Genomic DNA, 21,972 nt, shown 5'->3' with positions numbered 1-21,972 from the left:
AGGTAGTAAATATCGTCAAACTGGCAATCCTGCTTTGTATTTTGGTTTCTATAGCAACCTATTAGTCAAATCAAAAAGATTCAATTCTAATAACATTACACATTTTGATTGATATAGACTTTATAATCAAGTGTAATTAATAGCATAAGAAAAAAAGAAATAACAAAATAATTGAAATATTTTTTTCAAGTATCTTTTATATAAATTAATATAATTTATTAATTGTAATAACTTTATTTAAAAAAATGAACAGTGTATAATACATATACGTGTATACATTTAATCGTTTCTTTAAAATATTTTACAAGACATGACATGATTAATAATTTCAAATATATTTTAGTTATTTATATGTCAGTCTTGAAATATCTGAATTTAGACAAATAATAAAAAGATGTCATTATATTTTGACACACGAGTGCAAAATCCAGAAACTGCTTCAATCAGTACTCATACAACATGGCATCCAAATTATCCACTGTTAGCTGTAGCAGCATATTCTCAAGATAAGGGAGGATTTGTAACAGTTTACGATGATCAAGGAGAACCTTTACAAGATGTGGAATCTTCAAGACATTCCGTAGCTCAGGTGACAGCTCTTGGTTGGCATCCTGATAAGAGATGGCTTGCAGCAGGATGGGAAAGTGGAGAGTTGCGGGTAAATAATTTTATAATCTTTCAAAATAAAAAATAAAAAATTTATATATACGTTCATTAATACCATTACAATATTATATTTAAATGATCATGAACTATATTGTTTTTCTTATTATTTAATTACAGATATGGCCAGGCGATACTGGAAGCAGTGAATTTAATGTAATTGTAACTCCGCATCGTGATCCTATAACAATTTTACAATGGAGTCCGCATGGAAGTAGATTAGTATCAGCAGATGCTGCAGGTTCTATAATAGCTTGGAAAATTGATTCCAGAGGTCAATTACTTATGGTTTTTCATCATGAATTAAAAGGATCTTTTACACATATTGCATTTATTCCAATGAAACCAAGCATGGATTATAGGTAAATTTGAATGACTTCTCAAATGAAAATATCATATTTATTATTATATAAATTATGTAATATTTAAAAAACATTTAGTGATTTGGCAAAAGCTGCAGTAGCTGGAGATGAAAGAGCATTAGATCTTTTTAGTTATTGGCGTCCCAGAACTGCAGCACCAATATCTGTTTCAACTCGTAAAGATAATCATGCTTTTTATATTGGGACTTCAAGTGGAGTTATATATTTCATTGACGCTCAAGGACAATGCATGGAAGTTTTTAATACGGATGGGGTTACATTACAATTTTTATTACATCATCAGATTAGAGATTCTATTATTATTATGACAGAAGGTTTAAATATTGGATATTTCCAAGCAGATCCAATTACTGGCCAATTGACAGAAATAACTAAGGTATTTTCAAAATGATCAATACTTTTTTAGTAAATATATTTATGTACTGTATTTATTATTTTATATTTTTAATCAGGTGAAACTTAGCGGTCGAAATGATGTACCTCGCAGTGGTCCTGCTATCTGCTGGGCTGGTGGTAATACATTAGCTGTTTTAACCGGAGAACTGGGTGTTCGTTGTTGGGATCTTCACACTGGAGATACATATGTTTTATCACCTCCCGACTCATTGACTGGTAATCTTGCCACGCCTCAGGAAATCTGTACAAGCTTATCTTTTTGTAAAAATAATGGTATTTATATCATACACATTAATAAGATATTTCTTTAAATATAACATTCATTAATATTCTATACAATTTCTTACAGATACATTAGCTGCTGGGACAAACTTAGGTACAATTTATTTATGGAAAGGAAAAGGTGTAACTGATTCTGATGAAAATCGTTGGTCTAGTATTCCCGAATCATGTACAATTCATGGTACTGTTAAACAATTGATATGGGGTGCAACTTTATTGAGAAATCCTCTTCTGGCAGTTAACTGTATTACGAATGTTTTTATTTTGCATCAACAATCTATGTGCGCTGCATACAATGACGGGGTTTGTGCAAGTCAGCTTAGTCCAACACAAATTTTATTGGAGATAGATGGACAGACGCATACATTGAAAACCGACATTCAAGTACAAATCATTGCTGTGAATAAAGAATATGCAGCTGTTTCATCTAGCAGACAAGTCGTAGTTTATAGAATTAATAAAAAGGATGGTTTGCTAAGTGCAATGATAATAGGAAGTTTTGCTTGTGATACTGAAAAGATATTGATTTATGAACATACATTGATTATCTTGACGCCGTTAGTTATTCAATTGCGATCAACAGAAGGCACCATTACACAAACATTACCAACAATGCCAGAAGAAGGTGAACCGATTACCATGGACCTTACTGGTCGATATTTAACAGTTGCATCGTTAAATGGTATTTTAAAAATTTGGGATTTAAGTAAAAGAGAAATCGAACTACATACCAGAGCTATGGCAACATACGAAGCCATTAATGACTTTGCTGAAATTATTGAAGCTAAATGTAATTCAGATTGCCGATGTGTGTCTATTACCGTTGCTATGGCTAATCTTATGCCTAGTTCAATACTTTATGTATGGGACATTGAAAGTGATCAAATGCATGAATTTGATTTTGCTAGATCAGATGATACGATCGACGATGAATCTGCATTGTAAATGATAATAGTAACAAATTTAAAAATGTTTTAATATTCTTTAAAACATTCTGTCAACATATTGATTTACGAATGTTTCAGAGCTATGAAGTGTAGAGGAAGACTAGTTACAGCTCATTGCTGGGATATCGAAGACCCAAGGCTTTTGGTATGTCGTGCACAAAAATTAGAAACAAGAGAATCTACAAAATCAAACGAAATTGATGACGAGGTAAATTATGATGCACGTATTTTATAATTAATTTTGTTCAACTGTTATACTTATATATTTATTTCGAAATTTGGATTATTTTTAGGCTGCTGTAGTATTCGTTTCATTATTTGCTACATCCGATTATGGAATTGCTATACAAGATGTAAAGCCAATAGAAGACGAAAACTGCAGATTATTGGGAGTACAATCGCCTCATATAATAATTTTGAATTCTGAAAATGTACTTGAAAAAAATAGTAAGATTATGCGATTACTCATGCGAGATTTTGAAGAACTCGAAGACTGCGATCCCGTAACTAAAAAAGCTGTTCTAGATTTTAGTTTTTATATTAGTATAGCTAATATGGATGAAGCTTTCAAAGCTATTAAAACTATTAAGAACGAAGCTGTATGGAAAAGTTTAGCAAGAATGTGTGTAAAGACAAAACAACTAAATATGGCTCTTTTATGTTTGGGACATATGAAACAAGCCAAGGCAGCTAAAGCATTGAAACAAGCAATGCAAGATGACAGTTTAAGTTTAGAAACTAAGGTTGGCATATTAGCAGTCGAACTTGGATTGTATGTAAGTGTATTCATCTGAAACTGAATGAAATTAATATAATTCTATAGATAAGATAATTATAATATTATTATAACATCATTAAATATTAAACAGAGTGACGCTGAACGTCTTTTTCGCGAATCGAAAAGATTCGATTTATTGGGCAAACTTTTTGAAGCTCGTAATAAATTCAAAGAAGCCATAGAATTAGCATCGAATGAAAATAAAATTCGAGAAAGGACAAGTTACTATAATTATGCTAAAGTTCTCGAATGGGAAGGAAAAATTGCTGAAGCTATTGATATGTACACAAAAGCTGATTGTCACAGATACGAAGTACCAAGAATGTTACTTACAAGACCGAGAGAACTTGCTACATATTTAAATAATTGCGATGATCCGTACGCATCGTGTACTATTATTGTATACTATTATCATGTACTATTTAAGTATATTATTTTATAAGTATATTTTCCTAACATTTTAGTCAAATAAAAAATTGGCATGCTCAGTACATAGAATCGACTGGAGATATGGAAGGAGCTTTACGTTTGTATGAACAAGCCAATGATACGTTGTCAATGACAAGATTATTGTGTTATTTTAATAGAGATGATGAAGTATGCGATCTCGTTTTAAGAACAAATCATGCCGCATCTGCTTATCACTTGGCTGCACATTATGAATCGAAAAATAATATATCACAATCTATTCATTTTTATACGATAGCAAAGGCATATACGAATGCAATTCGTTTGTGCAAGGTAAAATATATATACATAATTAAATTATATTATCGTTTATCAATGTGTCATATTTATATTTAATGTAGGAACATCACATGTCCGAAGAATTGTGGCCCTTGGCAGTTTTAGCATCCAGACAATCGCAAATAGAAGTTGCAAAATATTACGAAGAAAATGGACAACTGGATAGAGCTGTTCTGTTATATCATAAAGCTGGTTTATTACACAAAGCTTTGGATATAGCTTTTAGGATGCAACAATACAATGCATTGCAACTTATTACCATGGACATTAATGCTGATTCGGATCCTGCTCTTATCGAGAAGTGTGCTGAATATTTTGTACAAAATGAACAAATAGATAAAGCTGTTGATTTATATGCTATTGGTGGAAAGTATATGGAGGCGTTAGAATTAATACAAAAGCATAACGTAACGTTGACCGAAGATCTTGCGGAAAAAATGACGACGGAAAAAGTCGAGAATGATGTAGAACATGAGAAGAGAAGGATTGATACGTTAGAAAAAGTTGGAGAAATAGCGTTCGATCAAGGAAATTATCATTTGGCTACGAAGAAATTTACGCAAGCTGGAAACAAATTAAGAGCCATGAAAGCTTTACTCAAATCCGGTGATACGGAAAAAATTTGTTTTTTTGCACAAGTTTCAAGACAAAGAGAAATTTATATCATGGCGGGCAATTATTTGCAATCATTGGATTGGCAAAATCAGCCCGAAATTTTAAAAAATATCATTAATTTTTATTCAAAAGGCAAAGCTATGGATTTGTTAGCTAATTTTTATGTGGCCTGTGCTCAGGTGGAAATTGACGAATTTCAAAATTATGAAAAAGCATTAGATGCATTGAATCAAGCAAGTAAATGTCTTGCTAAAGTAATGTCACCCAGAGATCCGGATCTTCATAAAAGAGCTACTGATTTAGTTAATAACAGAATGGCTGCGATAAGACGTTACATTGATATTAAAAAGTATGTCAATATTTGATATTTCTTTTTATTATATTGAAAAATGACAATAAAAATATTGAATATATTTATTTGTATCTTTTGTAGATTCTTCGACAGAGGTGAAACGGAAACAGCGATGTTGCAAGTTCGACAATTACTCGACTCTCAAGGTTCCGATTTAGAACAATCTGTACGTCGTGGGGATTTGTTTGCTACTATTACTCAACATTATGCAAACATAGGAGATACAGAAAAAGCTCGGGCTACCATAGAAGAATTAAAACACTTGGTACCTGGCATAAATCTTAGTTATTACTATAACATTAATTTATTAGAAGCATTGGGATATAAACCATCGATTCAATATCAGGAAAGTTCTGATAAAGACGATGATATCGAGGAACTTTTAGGCGAATGAATATAAAAGTAAGTCCATTCATTTGTACGAAATTTTGACGTATCATGTTATAGTTCAATATTTGCGTAATAGTGAAGATAAAGAGTGCAATTAGAATCCGTCCATAGTGATATATCTTTATACTATTTTACTCGTAAATGATAAGATGATATAATTGTAATCTTAAGTATTAATATTATATAAGTTTGGATAATTTGAAACAAATGAAAATATTCGAGCATTTAGAAAAATTCAGAATGTCAATCTTTATTATTTAAACTTAGCACACAAAACAACCTTAGATTTATTTTTAACAAATTACATCTCAGAATCCTATTGATGAAAACTAGATTCATGTCTTAGAGAAAAGCAACAAAAAATGCGTTTTAAAACTATTGTATCGCGTAAATAATAAATAAATGAATGTTTACGTTATTATTTTACGTATTAAAAGAAAAATTGAAGAAAAAAGAAATATATTTTGTTAAACAGCAATTACACCTCACACATCTTTGTCGTTGATGAAAATAAAAAGAAGAAAGAATAAGATTTCAGATAACATCGTTCCGAAACTGAAGGAATTGCTATTAAAATAACTGTTTTCGTCCAGTATTAAATATCATATATAACAAAATCTAGTTCACCTAGCGAAGGTCTCGCAAAAGTTCGTAATAGCGATTTAAATCGTAATTATTAAAAACTTTATTCAGACGGCTTTTTCGGGAGTGGGCTTCTTGCGTGGTGGCATGGGTACTTCCGGTTCAGGTTCGTCAACCTTACGTTTTTTTCGCACGAGGTGCGATATATCGCTAACCGGTTTAACAACTTTTGGGCTTGTCGTGTTACCAGATGACGACGAGTTCGACGCATCTGAACTAGGTCCAGCACCGTTCGAACTACAACTCGATAATCCACTTTTGAGATTTTCAATGACGAGCTTGCAGGCTTCATTTTTAAAGTCTTGCATATCTGTGATTTTTTCTTGAATCTCTGGAAGGAGATCCTTAAGTTCTTGAATCTCTCCTTCGATGGAATAAAAAGGATCATCTGTCTTTGGTGGTTCAGTGATCGCTTCTAGTTCTTTTATGCGAGTTTCCAAAAGTTCAGTAGCTTTATTAAATTCTTCTATGCTTGCATCAAATTCATTGCCCAGAGAATGAGCCAATCCTAATTGGTAATGAATTTCAGCAATAGCCCTAGGTTCCCGTGGATCAATTTTTTCCAGTAGATCCAAACATCCTTGTAGATCGTTTAGAGCACCCTTGTGATTTCCTCCTTCCATGGCTACTTCTCCAAGCAATCGATACGAATCGGCCAACAATTTCCATCCTGATTTTCCTCGTTTAAGCAAAACCAGCTTTGCTAATTCCAGTACCTCCCAAGCGACCTTTTATTTAACACAAATGATCTCATTTATTGTTCATTCTCTTTAATCAAAAGGATTCAATCTCCAAATGTGATCTCTAAAAGAAATAATTTATTTCTTACCTGAAGATTATTAACTTCATCCTCTTCGTCCTCCTTAGTGATATCCTCGGAGTTACATTCACCATTTTCTTTTGTACTTTCACCATTTTGTTGTTTTGACGATGTTGCTGCCTCCGAAGCATCATTATCAGCATTATTTGTGGTTTCATTATTTTTCGAAGTATTTTCATTTTCTGATTCTACTATACTTTTCTCTTCCTTTTCATCATCTTTTTTCTTCTCCATATCTTCTTCTTCTTTTTCTTCTTTTTCTTCTTCTTTTTCTTCTTTTTCTTCTTCTTTTTCCTTAATTTTTTCATTTTTTTCATTTTTTTCATCTTTCTCGTTTTTTTCATTTTTCTTCTCTAAGGTTTCTTCTTCAGTAGTAGCTTTCACGGATTCAATTTTATTTTCTTTCTCATCTTCTTCCTCCTCTTTCTCTTCATCATCTTCCTCCTCCTCCTCCTCCTCCTCCTCCTCCTCCTCTTTCTCATCAATTTTATTTAATTTTTCCTCGTCAGCTTCATCATCTTCTTCATCCTCATCATCATCCTCTGCATCTTCTTCACCTTGAGCTTCCTCGGAACCTGGTACACCTCCTCCTAAGACACCAGTCTCTTCTCTAGCCAGACCTAGAAGAGCACGTCCGTAAAGAAGATACGGTTCTCCTAATTCGTCTGCCGTATCACCGTGTTTCTTCGCAAGCAATTCGCAAGCCTGGGCAAGCGCGGTTACAGCCATCGTATAATCACGTACAAGAAGATGTCGCCTACCCTGAGATACTGCGATTGCAGGATCGGTGAATGGTACGTTTTCCGGTATATCGGCCATCTACGGATTCAAACAATATTATTCAATTAATTTATATCAAATATTTCTTTAATTTTACTTCCAAATTATCTAACTAATTCCAATTGTTAGGATTTCAAGAAGAAAAAAAGAAAAGTTACGTACTACTATTTAATAAAATAAAATTAAATCGATTTTAATTTGCAATTATTATTATCGATGGCTTGTAACATCAAATGAGAATTGGCACATGAGTATAAACAAGAAAATGAATTTACTTCTCTTTATCGTAATTATTGACTAGTTCTATTAATAATGTACGTGTTTACAATGACAGAAATTTATACTGAAATATCAAAGATCGTGAGATGTAAAGCAAAGATATAAGCTTTATCGAATTATAATGGATTCAAATTTATAATTACATTGATATACAGTTTTCTATACAAAATTTCATAAGGGGGGGGGGGGGAGATTTTATGTGACAATATTTTATAATCCAAATTCAATTTTTCATTAATCTATAAATATTGTGTAATAAATAATTTATTCAAACAACGTTGATCAGTTATGAAATAAATGAAATTAATAAAAAAAGAATAAGACAAAATGTAATCTAAATAAATACAAAGATTATAAAAGAAAAAAGAGAGAAAAAGAAAGAAAGATAAAAGAGGGTTGTCCGCAGCATCCCAACAAGGGTGGGGTGAATTCGGTCGATTTTCGTACGGTTCGTAAAACGCAAGATGTAGATGGCGTATTTGTAGATGTTCCAACGTTGAAAAGGGCGACCGTATTGGGGTGGTGGTGGTGGTGGTGGCGGTGGCGATGTTCGCAGTAAGGGTTAGTGAGAAAAGCAAGCAAGAAGAGAAGAAGGTGCACAGTGTGGTGCTCGCGGCTATCAGTGGGCTGCCAGTGGTCGCCCTGGGCACCACCTGCGCGGATGGAGCCTACTCGTGTACCCAGGGGCCCTGGTCCGCGTCTCGTTTTTTTATTTGCCACGCTTGTTCTTACTTTTGCAGGTAATCTTCTTCTCCCCCTCTACCTTTTTCTCTTCCACTCCCCACTCTCCACCCCAAATATTTGTGGGTGTTCGCTTATCCTCGTTCTTCTTCAAATGTCTTCATTTATATTTTTCCCCCTAATTTCATATGTTTTATTTTCCCTATCAAAATAATTTTAATACAACGTCGGCAATTCCGTTATTCAATTGTATTATTTTATAATTGGGGTAACAACTTTAGACAAGAAGAGAATACCATTTTTGTTGGGTTATTGTTAGAAAGTTTAGTAATTATTGTCTTTTGTCATAATGAGAAAATAATTATAATATTGTTGTCAAAACCCTGTTACCTCAAATCGAGTGGGATGATACCGCGTAAAATTGTCTTCATTTTGATACACGTGGCTGGAGGGACAGACAACTGAGATGTGATATTCTCTACCCCTTCCTACGATACTAATCGAGAACATTTTTGATTATGCAACAAAGATGAATTTTCGGTGTCGAACTATACTTGTCGGGAGAGATAGGTCAAAAGGTCAGGACTAGTCGCAGAGTGTTCGAGTGTGTGTGTGTGTGTGTGTATGCACACATATCCGAATTCGCAAGAAAACATGTATTGCTCGTATTGACTTTTGTGTCTTTTTAAAAAATGATTTAATACGTGTGCTTTCAAAATTTATTTTTTCTTTCTTTCCTTTTTTTATTTTGTTGTTGTTCATCATCATCAGAAAAAATTCAACACTGCTAGCAACCAACCACCGGTTGAATTCACCAAACTTTATACTTTTTCATAAGAAGAGATATGTGTGTGTGTGTGTGTGTGTGTATTAGCGTGTTTACGAAAGTGCTTCTTTAACTCTATTATTCTCGAGAACCTCTTAACACCGGTGCCACACACAAAGAATTTATCTTTTGTCACAGAATCCGACGGAATATCGAACGAATGAAAGGGAAAATCAGGAAAATTTAATTTATTCAAACGTTTCATTTTTCTCCTTAATGCTAAAGTTTAATATAAATAAAAATATCACAATTCAATCACACCGAGAGAAAGATTTTCTTTTAAAGCTTCACATTTACAAATTGAAGAAATGTTTTGTGGGTTGCAGTGAGTTGTTCGCGTACTTTAATAATAATTATTCGCGGTCCTTTCAATTAGAAAATCAAGTTTATAAATGTCGTTATACGATAATCTTTTTTAACATTTCTTTTTTTTTTTACATTTAATTTAAATAAAATTGTTTATCTTTTCTAATTTCTTTTTATTAACATACCCAATGTTTTATGTTTCAGCAACCGGATTGTTGTGCGGAGCAATAATGACCGATCATTGGGAAGAAGTTGGATGGAATAAAGAAGCCCTAATTCATGTTAATGTTAGTCTCACATGGTACTTGGATGGTCAAGTGGCAATGCTGGAGGCACCAAAGGCTCACAGGAATCATCATCACGGTAGACATGGATCTTTTTTGGTACCAATGCACGGTGGAATTTGGACTATGTGTGTCTCGTTATCGGGTAAGCGAGTTTAATTGTGTGCATTTATTAAATCTTTAACCCCCATTTGCATCATGATTAGAATTAGTAGTCTTTCTTGTTCAAAATTCAACTGACGACTGACCCGTATCACCGTTCAAATGTTCACAGATAGAAAAATAAATGCTTCTCATGTGGAATATTTCGCGCCCGGTGATAGCAGAAAGTTTTTGCTTGGATACAAATGGATGTTAATTTCGTAACATCGTTCAAATTTTTCACTGCCTTAGAAAAATTAGTAACTGAGGAAGAAAAACATGTTAGAATCGAAGAAGAATCTTCTAGACATCATATATACGTTTTATTTCGATATGGATGACTCACTTCGAAAAATTGATTTTTCTATACAAGACACGTACCTTTCCTTTCTTAAAGTACTTGCACACTTTCCGTGCTTGTTGATGTTACCATAAAGAGACACAGAAACGATTCAGGGTTGCGTGGGTGTGTCTACTCGAAGAGATGCTACCTTGACTCTGCCCGTCGCAGTTGTATCGATCACTCGATTAGGATCTATACATTTTATCGGAAATATCTAATTCAGTATTGCGAACATTTCGGATGTTCTTTTGCGAAATATTCCAAATTCAGCTGTGCTTAAGAGAAAGAAAGAGAACGTTTTACTTTAGTGTTGAGTATTTTCAGAGTAAATTTACGTACTGTTATGTAAATACCGAATGTAAATGTTAGCAGGTATAAATGAAGTACTTCGTACCTTTTTGATGCAAGTGTGTGCGTGTGTATGCTCTATACGTTTGTATAAAATTCAACTAACACACAATCAAGTAAAATTATGAATAAATTTTATTAAGTTTTCAAAAAAAAAGAAAAGAAAAAAAAAAACAATCCGTTGTACGTAATGAGATTTAATTGTGTGTTTTATTGCATGACATGTTCATGCACACATATATAAAAAAACAAGAAACACAAAAAAGGAAATTACACGATCTTTTCATCTCGTTTCATTTAAAGGCAAAAAATATTCTCGTAGTTTGAATGCGTACTCGGCTCGTTAAATCGTACTAAGAAAATGTATAACGCGTTCTATAATTTTCCTTACGATGGAATTATTAAACCTTACAAAGAGAAAAGGAACGAGAGATTTAAGGAAAAGGAAAAGAAAAAGAAAAAGAAAAAGAAAAAGAAAAAGAAAAAGAAAGTCAAGTTTTCCAATTAAATTTTCTGAATCCTTCATTACCGTCGTGTATTCGTCGTTACTTTCATTATGTCCGCAAATACTCGACTTTATCTCATTAATTATTTTAAAACGTTTGAGCAATATTGATCTCCTTAAATTTAAATCGGATTTTTACCTTGACCGAAGTTAAATAAAAAAAAATCTTCTTCCTCTTGTCTCTTGCTTATGAAACATTTTTTAAAGTAATATCAAAGTATAAGAGTGTCTAAAGGGTATTCTTCTCTTTTTTTTCTATTTTTTTCCTTTTTTTTTTAATTCATCTTCCCACGCTTGTTCGTTTCACTTTCTCATTGTGAGACAGAAGAAATTCATTTAATTTTTCTTGTCATTTTAATAGAATCCGATCTAATTTTTACAACGATAAAATCATTCTTCTGAAAACTTTTTCATATTTTCTGTTTTTTTCATTCATCATATATAGGGTGTCCCATATAACTGTATTCACGATTCAAAGGTTATAAGAAAAAAAAAATATGTTGAAAGTTCTACACAGCGAGTAGTTTTAATGGAATTTTCTTTGGAGAAGGTCGCGATATCACGCGTATGTTAGTAATTTAGTAAGATATGAAATTGGAGATTTCGGAAAGGTGCGTGCAACGAGATAATTGGTTTTCTCCTACGTTTTTCTACTTTTGTATAATGGTTCTTAGTCACGCTAAGCACTGAACAATGCAAAATACTATTTCAACTACGAAATTATGTGCATCTCTGTACGGTCGTTCGACCTTTTCACTTGGAATAAAGTATACTAAAGTATACTAAATTTGTCTATATGAATCATCGAATGTATCGAATATGGGATAATCATTTCCAAAGGAAAAAAAAAAAAGAATTTTTTTTCTCTTTTGTTTTGATTTCAGAAGACGAAATACGATTACTGGGTCAGGTAGGGTTTCCTCAAGAAAGGTGCATTAATTACTTGACACCTGACGAAGCACACGAAGAAATTCGCGCTGCATGGCAGAATCGTAAGTGAGATTATTGACATTTCTTTGTTTTTTTTTTCTTTTTCTTTCTACACTTGAACTTGATCCTCATGAGACATGATTTTAACGAATTTTTTGTGATTTCTTTTTTCTCGATCAAATTCAACCCCCTGTGTGTAGATCGACTACGTTCTATGGACTTCAAGCGTACAGGTCAATCAAACCAAAAAATTGACATGATTTTTTACAATTTTGTTGTTCTTGTTGTTTTCTCGATTAAAAAATTCAACTTTGTTTAAATCGACTGCATGACACGAAACTCTTTACGAGTGTAAACAATGAATTTTCGTTAATCATGACAATTATTTTATTCATTTATTTGAAAGTGATGAATTTAAAATAAACAATATGACGTTATACAAAATCCATAAATAGCAATTTGAAATATGCTACATTGTTGATAAGGATATAAGGAGAAATAAAAAAGGAAACCCTCACCCGTCTGTGAGGGGATTGTTTTATAATGAGACCTTGGTTTGTAATAGGATAATAAAGAAGTAACTTGTACGGATAAAGAATTCGAATGGACATTAGATTCTATTAAGATTATATCGAATAAATTCATTTATTTTAACAACGATATTTTTTTAAGTTTTAAGTTCGTGTTAGTATCAATTTTTTCAAGTAAACACCGCCATTTTGAATGTTTAATAAGAGTATAATATTAGAATTACGTTTCTATAAATTAACATTCTATGAATGAGGAAAAAAATAAATAAAATTCTACCAACAATTTGCGAAATGTTTAAATTATGTCAAGTCGTTCAAAACGAGATATCTCGATAATGATCCTTGACCTTGCAAGAATTTTTAATTAAACGTTATCTAACGATCACATTAATGAATTTACTTTTTCGATTCCTTTTCTTTTTTTTTATTATATAGTTTCGAATGATTTTATTATAACGCGATAAAAATTTCATATTAAATGAATCTATTATTCTATCGTTTCAGGAATGCAGAATTTAAGTATTTCTTGTTCTCTCGTTTGCCTGATTATTCTTGGCACCGCTGTGCTAATAGGATTTTTTGGATTGTGCAGACATCAAATATCAGCTGTTCTCGTTACTGGAGTCATGTATTTATTGGCAGGTGAGATATTGACTGTTCGTGAAAATTAATCTATGACGTAGTGTAACGAATGTACTCGGTTCGTAATTAGCAAGAAACACTCAACTCGTATCAGTTTATATTACAGTCCGTTGCCTTAACTCTTTGCACTCCGCACTACTTTCGACGCTGGGTAGCAGCAACTCTGCGCGACTTCGCGGCAGATACGGCACATTTACAAACCCTCGTATTATTTAGTATAATTTTGGAACCAAATAACGGATTCTAATGACATTGGACTTATATTAATCTGTAGACATCAAGGAACATATTTACATAAAGAACTTTTACCAAAAGAACTTATTTACCAAAAAAATGTATGTGTGTAATAGCGTTGCAATTGAAAAAAAGCGAGCGAGTTCCATTGTATTTGAAATGTGATACTATTTGATAATATTTCTTTGTACATTATAAATCTCACTATAAAATGCGAGATATGCTCCTATAAAAACATTTCTTCTACAAATTCTTCTTATCGCTTTTCTACAGTTTCGCCAAAAAGTTCTCGGACCGTCGTAAACACGCGTCTCGCATTCTCTTAGAACACAAAACCCGCTGACATTTTTTTATATATCTTTGTTATTTTACTATATTTTGATTCGATGTCTTGTGCTATTTTAAGAAAAAACATCAGTGAAACATGCATGTCTCAAAAAGTTGTGCTGAAATAACTTAATACCCTGTAATCACTAATAAACTTTAATGTTTCATACGTTAAGACATCGGAGTGATAGGCTAGAATCACGATGTCTCATGCGATGAGACAGCGGAGTGCAAAGGGTTAAAACATTAAGTATGGAAATGTAGAAAAGAATTTACAAAAGAGATCAAAAATTGCAGCAACGTTCGCGCTCTTCACATTAACCATCATCCACTTCAAGAGAGCTCAAGATCGTGATGTTCGCATATTTAATGGTCCAGAAGATGGTGTGATAGGTGGTCCAGTGTCACGTGCTATATTAAAAGCACGTCGTTTTACAACTTCTTGGAGCATGGATTTCGGATGGGGTGGAGTGACCCTTTGCGCTCTCGCATCAGTTGCTTGGATTTTGCTTAGCAAGATAATGCGTTTTAGTCCAATCGCAGCCATGATCGCGTAGCAGTGGGAGGCCTTCGAGGTTTAAGGTCATTTAATGTCTGGTGTCTATTGCGATAGAGGATTTTTGGATGAAGTATGAGAAGTCTTAAAACAACGAAGGAAGTAATCTTTTGCTTGAGATACATCGAACCCAGGAAAGAAGAATATAAAAAAGATTGTACATACTTGCGTATTTCTTTTTAAGTGTTATTTCAATCAAGCACGCATATAATATATGTGATCAAAAAGAAATACGTTAGATACGATGATGATGATGATGATGATGTATAGGATAAATTGTTGAATCTCTAAAGTGTAACTATGATCTGACGATTTGAATATTGTGATTGAGTGAAATCGTCTGATTAAGTTTTGTAGTAAGTCGATGACCGAACATTTTTATAAACCTTATATATTCATTACGGAGTATCGACTTGCTGCTTCACTTATTCGAATTTGTTTGTTTGTTTTTTTTTTTTGTTATTTTTGAAAGCTTTTGTATTTAAACGACGATATTGTAGGGGTTGTTAATGTAACGTTGCATAAGGGTACGCAAGTATTTATGATCATAGTTGTAGTGTTTCGATCTTTGCAGTATTTGAACGTCAAGTTGGCATCCGTTTTGAAAAATCTCTATCGAGTTACATGAATATTCAATGAAATTGACCATCTCGAAGGCATTATCAATTTCTCTACAGAAAGAGTAATTTAATTTATGTACGCATGAGAAGGGTGGTACAAATTGTACTTAAGTTTAATCTTTACCAAACACATGACAGAATAGTTACGATTGTGACAGTTAGATAATATTCTAAATACGATGTTTTGTACCTGTTAAGAAAAATCTCTATTGTTCTAGGTCGCTTATTTCGACACGAGTAAATACTGATTGGAAGGATTCGTTTGACGTAGATACTACCTAGAGATCAAACTTAGTTTTCATTATCGTTAATAATGCTTATACAGATTTGCGTTAAAAGATAGAAAAATATACAAAGATAGAAGAATATTACACATTCAGTATAGAATTTCTGACTGAAAGAAGAAACAGTATTTGACTTTGTATTTTAGCTTTTGTTAACAGTCAAATTATGTCATATTGCAAGAAACAGTTACTCAAAGAATATAAATTGTAGAATATTTAATAGATATATTGAAAATCCGCTTATTATTTGATAAAGCTTCAAAAGCTTGAAAATATGGTAACTGTTTCTGGTAATCTAACTTTAGTCAATTAAAAAAAAAAAAAAAGAAAAAAGGCGTATTGAAGAGTATAAGCATTAGCTGATTAATTTAATTAAATTGATTGTAAATATATTCAAGGATTGCTATTCTTCCATTTATAGTTGCATTCATTTTTATAAGTCTTATGAAATTTATAACCAAATTTAATATCAAGCGGTCGTTTAATAATAATTAGAGTAAACAATTTATATTAATCTGCACATTCATTAACATTTTAAAATATTAATCTTCTCTTTTTTTGTTTGCAATAATTTTTGAAACAGTTTGAAAGTAAAGTTAAAGATTTTTTAAACTTGCGCCTCCAAGGTCTAATCTTGAAATATAATATAAGTTTATTATTATATTATTTAGTACAATCCAATCGCCTTATAAATAGAGTAATAAGCATGTTTGTAAAGTGCATAGTTTAGCATAACATTGTTCCAGCCAATAATAAGCAACGATCGAATATGTGCGATAAGAAACTAGCTTTTGCTACGAATTATTACAGCGAAAATGATATAAAAGCCAAACAAAAAATATATTACAAATGAAAGGATTGTGAACTAAGATTCGTCCATTAATGTTTAAGAAAAGGAAGAGAAAAAAAAAAACAAAAAAAAAAAAAAAGGAATAAAAATTTTCAGGTAGTTTTTGGATAAACAATGCCTAACATTTAGAAAAGGAGCTTTGGTATGACATAAGAAGAAGTAAAAAATTGTTGTCCAAGCGATTACAAAGAAATAATATTATTTAAAATGGAAAAAACATTTTTTCACAGATAACATTTTCTTAATTATCATATTTTTTACCTGATGCTTGTTGTTTGTTATATCAGAGATTAATGTATCGCAAATGCAATAAAATGAAAAAAAAAAGAAAAAAAAACATTTATTAAAATCTAACATAAGTATAAATACGTAAGAATATCTTCCCCATAACAAAGATAAGATATTAAAATCCCTAATCTTTCGTAATTTACAATTGTGAGAATAAATGAGGTTATGTTCAGGTAACGAGATGCCATTCGTAAAAATAGAATTGAACGCGCGTATAACCACTTTCCGTTATACGTAACATCAATTTGTCAAACACGTGATAATCTTATTTATTTAAAACGAGTGCCGCTTAATATGAATATAATCACATATTTCTCTGTAATCTTTATATAGAAATAAATATGTAGATGAATCATTGGTAAAGAGAAGACAAAAAATATTTGGCGGTTCTTAAAAGGCGGTAAACAATGGAAACAAGTGTGTGCATGGCGTTAATTAAAAGATAACGATTAGAAATAGATTATTTAAAGATAATTAATTATAATATATTTTTTTTAACTTTCTTAATATTTTTGTTTTATTTTCTTTTTTTTAAGAGCAAAAAAAAATCTGTAAAGAAAGCAACGGTCGAACTATAACGGTTTTTATTTCGATCAAGTTAACCTCGTTAAATAGAAAATAGCGGATTCACACGTACCTTGCTTTTTTTCTAAGAAAACAGACAAGAAGCCAAAAAAATAGGTCAACGACAAACAAATATCTCTTCGTCTCCTTTTGAAGAAAACGATGAGCGTTTAAATGATTCACGAATTTGTGTATATATTACTGATTCAAACGTAAAACCTCTTGAACCGTTGCAAGAAACAGATCGTCAACCGGCACAAGAATATATGTCATTTCCGGATTGAACGCGAGGAAATGTTCAACGTGCGATTGAGGAGCCATCTAGCTGACATAGAAACAAACTTGTCGTCACTTTCAAATGTCTAGAATTGTATAGTGCCCAATCAAGACATTTCTTTGTTCTATGTTTAGTCAATGTAAAAAGTGGCAAGTGTTTGAAAAATAATTACAATCAAAATAAAAAATGTATCCATTTGTTATTTATACTTTATCACTTTTGATGTATTTATTTAACGCGTGAGAGTATTCAATTTAAAAAAAAAATGAAACAAGTAGGTGGTTGGAATTTTTATTACTAATTGTTCGGAAATTATCTAAATTAAGAAAGTAAACATACATTTGTTACGTAATTTGTCTTTTAAATGCAATGTCTTATCTTACACGTTCATATGTTTCACGATTTTCATTTAAATTAGATGATTAATTATGACCGAAACTGTTTCTTTAGAAAAGAATTAATATAAAAGGGATTATTGGATTTATTGTAAGAATCGAAAGATCTTCTTTGATATTTAAGTTTATCGATAAGTCGGTTAGGATTTTTTTTCACATTTTCTTCAGGAAGAATCTTCTCATTGTTTTTTGAAATATTATTTTCCTTGTTTTCGATGATAACGTGTTTTTTCTTGCTATAATTAAACCAACAACGTTTAAAACTGGTAAATACTTCATTCCAGACGCATATTTCCTCAACTGTAATAAATAAACGCCATTTTTGTTTTACCGTAATTCTCGAAATGAATGTATTTTAAAAATATAACGGGAAAAATGTGTTCCATCAAATATTACCATATAGAAGCAACATCATGAATATGAATAATCCTGTTGGAATCCCTAAATTTGGAAAAAGAGTGTAAGCCAAATTTATAAGAATCGGACCCTCGTAAAATCCAATACCATTGATGGTATTTACCAGCCATGGTAAATAAAAATAAGGAATACTATACTTTTCACCGATAGCTACCATAACAGTTGCTATTAATCCCGTAATAACATTAGCTGCGAGTATTGTTATTTTCAAATCTAAAACACACGATTAAAAACTCGTAACCATAATCCACCATAATCAACAAGATGGTCAATTTATTTGAAACATAAATTATAATTACTATAATTTCGTCTAAAAAGGGCATTGAATGCTGCTGATTTAGGTGCTAAATTATCAAGTGTTGCACGAGTTCCTGCCTCGACGTTGATAAAACTTAAAAAGTTCGTCGTGAAACATATTATAATTACGTAAAGTGTTTCGATCTGTAATGGAAAATCGAAATTTTAATTTCAAATTGATTGAATTGTTAATTAAATTAATGATACTTTTTTTAACCTTTGAAACGTGTTTCTTCGCAAGGTCATCTTGAACGTTGATGTACAATCCGCTATTAACAAGATTTTTATCTTTCACATTCATATCCCTTTAACTAACACTTTATCTCGTAATATTTTCATTTCGTTTACTGATTTTTTCCTATCCTTTATTTTTGATTTATAATTTTGCGTAAATTAGGTTAAACGTGTGACGTATTGATGGGCGTTTGCTTTTAATCACCATATCTATTTACCATGCATATTTATTTATAAGTATGAATATATGTATTAACTGTGATTGTATGAAGAAAACAAAACAACAAAAATAATTTGCAAACAAACAAAATTGCAAAATTAGATAAATCAAAAATTTGAAGCATTTGTTGGTTTTATAATAATTTATTTTTTTTCAATTTTCTTTATTATGTTTTATTCTTAAACAGGATGAGTTTGCGTTGTCCATCAATATTCCGTTTACAAAATCATTTTTAATATTTAAAATAACAAACAAACGTAATACGTGCAAAAGTTAAGTAAATGAACTTTTTTTCTTTTTGAACAAAAAGTTTGATTTTTGTTTTTCTTTTTTTGAGAAATATTATCTCGTTTGTTTTTATTGGATAGAATTCCGTGCTTGTCGATGGAACAGGCAAAATACTTGCAACCAGTTGTGTACCATTAATATTGCTGGTAATATCTCGTCGCGTTTTACATGTAAACCGTCTAAAAAGAGTCTAACAAAAAATACTATAATCTCAACGATGATAACACATAATTGCATCAGCAGCCACGGGATGTATAGCATCGGGTACTCCTAATAAAATGCTAGTTGGAGTGAAATTTTATATTTGTATGATATTTCTTTGATACATTATACTCACTGTAATGGCACCTAACATTATTAATGTATAATGCTCTATTCCGAGGATGGAAGTCATTAGTTTCAAATCTCTTTCTACCTCCGAGGATGCTAATTAAAAAAACATTACAATTTTCTTATAAATAAATAAATAATGAATGTCTTTCGTGAAACTTACTCCTTAACTCATTCAAATCTTCTTTTTTAGAACCCGATGAACATTGGATTGATACTTTGCAATTCATTGTACGTATGACATCAAATGTTGTTATCACCTGAATACAAATTAAAAATGAATACATATAAATGATGAAATTATCTATAACAAATTGTATAACTTAGATCGAATATGCACACATAAATGTATATACACACACATACACACACACGTTTATAATTAACTTAATAATTAACAAGTACTATGATGGACTAACAGTCCCAATAATACCCAGCATGATGACGTATAATGGGTTCCCCATAATATAATGATCGCACAGGTTGCATACCATTCTACCAAGACGCTGAAATTTCAAATTGTTATTTAGTTGTTTTATTTAACATTTAACACTGATTAAGGTTATAAGAATTAGGGATACGTATTGATAGCTAACTAATCGTCCATCATTTTCGTTATATTTCCGTCTTCCTCGCATTCTCATATTTATACAAAAATATTATTACAACTTAAGAAAAAATAATTGGAATGATAGGTTCACGTTTAATTAAAGAAAATTTTTGATAATGGTAGTTTAAGTTAAAAAAAAAATCATTTAAATTATTGTTATTTTTTGCCCTCTGGTGTACGCACTTGGTAATTTTAAACAATTAGTTAACGACTAAACGATTAGTTCTGATTGCTCATTTGTTTAATATAATGAGATCATTTTGTTGACAATTTTAACTTACAGATTTAGTATTTTTCTCCATTAGAGCTCCTACGCATGATACAACAGCACGTTTATGATAAGCTTTCGCTATTTTTCTATGTTTCCCCATTTTTCTTGAAATATTAATTACTATATGTATATGTATCAAATTCTTTCGATCTTTTGTTATTCAAGGTTATAAAACTACGATGCATTTCCGATCAATTACAAGGCATACATTGACGTTTCAAGAAATATATATATCATATTGTGACAAGATTGATATCAAAATAATTTTATAAACATAAAATTCACTTGCATTTTATATTTTGTATATATCAATTTTTCATGCTTGGTTTAATCATTCGAGAATAGACAAAGCCTAGAATTATTGATGATAATCTGAAATTAGCAATTTTAGTTAATAATCAATCGCTAAACATTTTCCAATTCGATTTCCAATCGAATTTGAATAACTAACACATTTTAAGCTTTGCAATTTTAACATAAACTAAATTTTACGCATGAATAAATTAGTCGATTTCTTGCATATCAAGTAACAGTTTGTGATAGATTATTAAAGATGATAGTTCATCAAGAGGATAGAATCAAACGTACAAGAGATACGAATGAAGTGGAAATAAAACAAGAAAATGAAACTTATCAAACGATTCAAGCATATTTTTTACTTTTAATCATTTCGATCATGTGTTATCAAAGTTTTATCAATGGTAATTTGGAATATGATATTGTGGAAAACGGTGAAACTCTTTATGGCTCTTCACCTTATCAAAAAAGAAATGGAACATTTGTCAGATTGACCTTGGGATATCCCTTTAATCGCGTTATCATTTACACTGTTACGTCTATTATGCTTCTTTATTCTCTTATCTCGGTGAGAACAAAAATACACATTTTTTTCCAATTTTTTAAATTTCCGAATATACCTGGTGAAGTATGTAAAACAGGTCATTTAAATAATTCGATTGCTGTAAGTGATAGACAAAAAATAAGTCAGTCCTTGGTATAATTTATGATAGATGATTTCAATTTTTTTAGAAAAATCCAGAATGGAGTTTTCCAATGATAGTTTTGTATCTGCTTGATTTGGTATGTGATGTCAGTTATTCTATTCTTGCCATTTATCTATTCTTTCAAAAATTTCACCTATCAACGGCTAGTATTTACACGATTGTTACTTTATTAATGATCGGTACGATTTCATTTATATTTATTACATTTTTTTACAAGGAATTTAATTCAATGTTTGTCTCACTGATTTGTTTTATTTTTTATTTTTTACGTCATAGTTAATTAAACACACAAATAT

The 21,972-nt window shown here is 31.3% G+C and overlaps 5 protein-coding genes and 1 long non-coding RNA gene across 12 annotated transcripts; 3 read left to right on the top strand and 3 right to left on the bottom strand.

Moving 5' to 3' along the window:
• The first annotated feature begins 250 nt into the window (after nucleotides 1-250).
• On the top strand, nucleotides 251-6,007 carry rempA (intraflagellar transport protein rempA). The gene is made up of 11 exons (XM_015335556.2): nucleotides 251-658; nucleotides 784-1,025; nucleotides 1,104-1,422; nucleotides 1,499-1,715; nucleotides 1,792-2,665; nucleotides 2,750-2,879; nucleotides 2,965-3,447; nucleotides 3,541-3,827; nucleotides 3,914-4,190; nucleotides 4,259-5,160; nucleotides 5,245-6,007. Exons 1-11 carry the CDS (start codon nucleotides 395-397, stop codon nucleotides 5,555-5,557), a joined length of 4,308 nt encoding a protein of 1,435 aa, XP_015191042.1. The 5' UTR covers nucleotides 251-394; the 3' UTR covers nucleotides 5,558-6,007.
• Nucleotides 5,778-17,573, bottom strand: Nasp (Nuclear autoantigenic sperm protein). Of its 4 annotated transcripts, none has more exons than XM_089170632.1 (4): nucleotides 17,407-17,573; nucleotides 7,777-7,834; nucleotides 7,025-7,635; nucleotides 5,778-6,923 (listed from the first exon to the last, which is right to left on the bottom strand). In XM_089170632.1, the coding sequence occupies exons 2-4, from the start codon at nucleotides 7,832-7,834 to the stop codon at nucleotides 6,243-6,245; spliced, it is 1,350 nt and encodes a 449-aa protein (XP_089026758.1). In that variant the 5' UTR covers nucleotides 17,407-17,573; the 3' UTR covers nucleotides 5,778-6,242. The 4 variants fall into 4 exon arrangements, with proteins under 4 accessions (XP_089026758.1, XP_089026757.1, XP_015191044.2 ...); XM_089170631.1 differs by lacking the exon at nucleotides 17,407-17,573 and adding an exon at nucleotides 16,743-16,966; XM_015335558.2 differs by having other exon boundaries at nucleotides 7,025-7,834; nucleotides 17,407-17,572.
• Nucleotides 8,553-16,700, top strand: LOC107074288 (uncharacterized). Of its 3 annotated transcripts, none has more exons than XM_015335564.2 (6): nucleotides 8,553-8,814; nucleotides 10,092-10,316; nucleotides 12,393-12,500; nucleotides 12,639-12,671; nucleotides 13,473-13,610; nucleotides 13,717-14,455. In XM_015335564.2, exons 1-6 carry the CDS (start codon nucleotides 8,736-8,738, stop codon nucleotides 13,824-13,826), a joined length of 693 nt encoding a protein of 230 aa, XP_015191050.1. In that variant the 5' UTR covers nucleotides 8,553-8,735; the 3' UTR covers nucleotides 13,827-14,455. The 3 variants fall into 3 exon arrangements, with proteins under 3 accessions (XP_015191050.1, XP_015191045.1, XP_015191047.1); XM_015335559.2 differs by lacking the exon at nucleotides 13,717-14,455 and adding an exon at nucleotides 14,469-16,700 and having other exon boundaries at nucleotides 8,560-8,814; XM_015335561.2 differs by lacking the exons at nucleotides 12,639-12,671; nucleotides 13,717-14,455 and adding an exon at nucleotides 14,469-16,700 and having other exon boundaries at nucleotides 8,566-8,814.
• Nucleotides 17,574-17,734: 161 nt separating the features above from the next.
• On the top strand, nucleotides 17,735-20,151 carry LOC149033058 (uncharacterized). Its single transcript, XR_016176008.1, has 3 exons — nucleotides 17,735-17,884; nucleotides 18,290-18,533; nucleotides 19,985-20,151. It is a non-coding gene; the product is annotated as an uncharacterized LOC149033058 (long non-coding RNA).
• Nucleotides 17,886-19,219, bottom strand: LOC107074289 (uncharacterized). 2 transcript variants are annotated; one of them, XM_089170640.1, is made up of 3 exons: nucleotides 18,722-18,880; nucleotides 18,402-18,635; nucleotides 17,886-18,305 (listed from the first exon to the last, which is right to left on the bottom strand). In XM_089170640.1, the coding sequence occupies exons 2-3, from the start codon at nucleotides 18,577-18,579 to the stop codon at nucleotides 18,037-18,039; spliced, it is 447 nt and encodes a 148-aa protein (XP_089026766.1). In that variant the 5' UTR covers nucleotides 18,580-18,635; nucleotides 18,722-18,880; the 3' UTR covers nucleotides 17,886-18,036. The 2 variants fall into 2 exon arrangements, with proteins under 2 accessions (XP_089026766.1, XP_015191052.2); XM_015335566.2 differs by lacking the exon at nucleotides 17,886-18,305 and adding an exon at nucleotides 18,937-19,219 and having other exon boundaries at nucleotides 18,391-18,635; nucleotides 18,722-18,863.
• Nucleotides 19,331-21,780, bottom strand: LOC107074291 (uncharacterized). Its single transcript, XM_015335568.2, has 5 exons — nucleotides 20,683-21,780; nucleotides 20,211-20,297; nucleotides 19,955-20,051; nucleotides 19,799-19,887; nucleotides 19,331-19,731 (listed from the first exon to the last, which is right to left on the bottom strand). Exons 1-5 carry the CDS (start codon nucleotides 20,770-20,772, stop codon nucleotides 19,531-19,533), a joined length of 564 nt encoding a protein of 187 aa, XP_015191054.1. The 5' UTR covers nucleotides 20,773-21,780; the 3' UTR covers nucleotides 19,331-19,530.
• Between the last annotated feature and the right edge of the window lie 192 nt (nucleotides 21,781-21,972).

The sequence above is a fragment of the Polistes dominula genome, unplaced genomic scaffold (assembly GCF_049000335.1).
Source record: "Polistes dominula isolate Pdom_NZ unplaced genomic scaffold, Pdom_raw_medaka contig_79, whole genome shotgun sequence".
NCBI classification, from domain to species: Eukaryota; Metazoa; Arthropoda; class Insecta; order Hymenoptera; family Vespidae; genus Polistes; species Polistes dominula.
The sequence above is the reverse complement of the archived record's forward strand: the minus strand, read 5'-3'. Positions and strand labels throughout refer to the sequence as shown.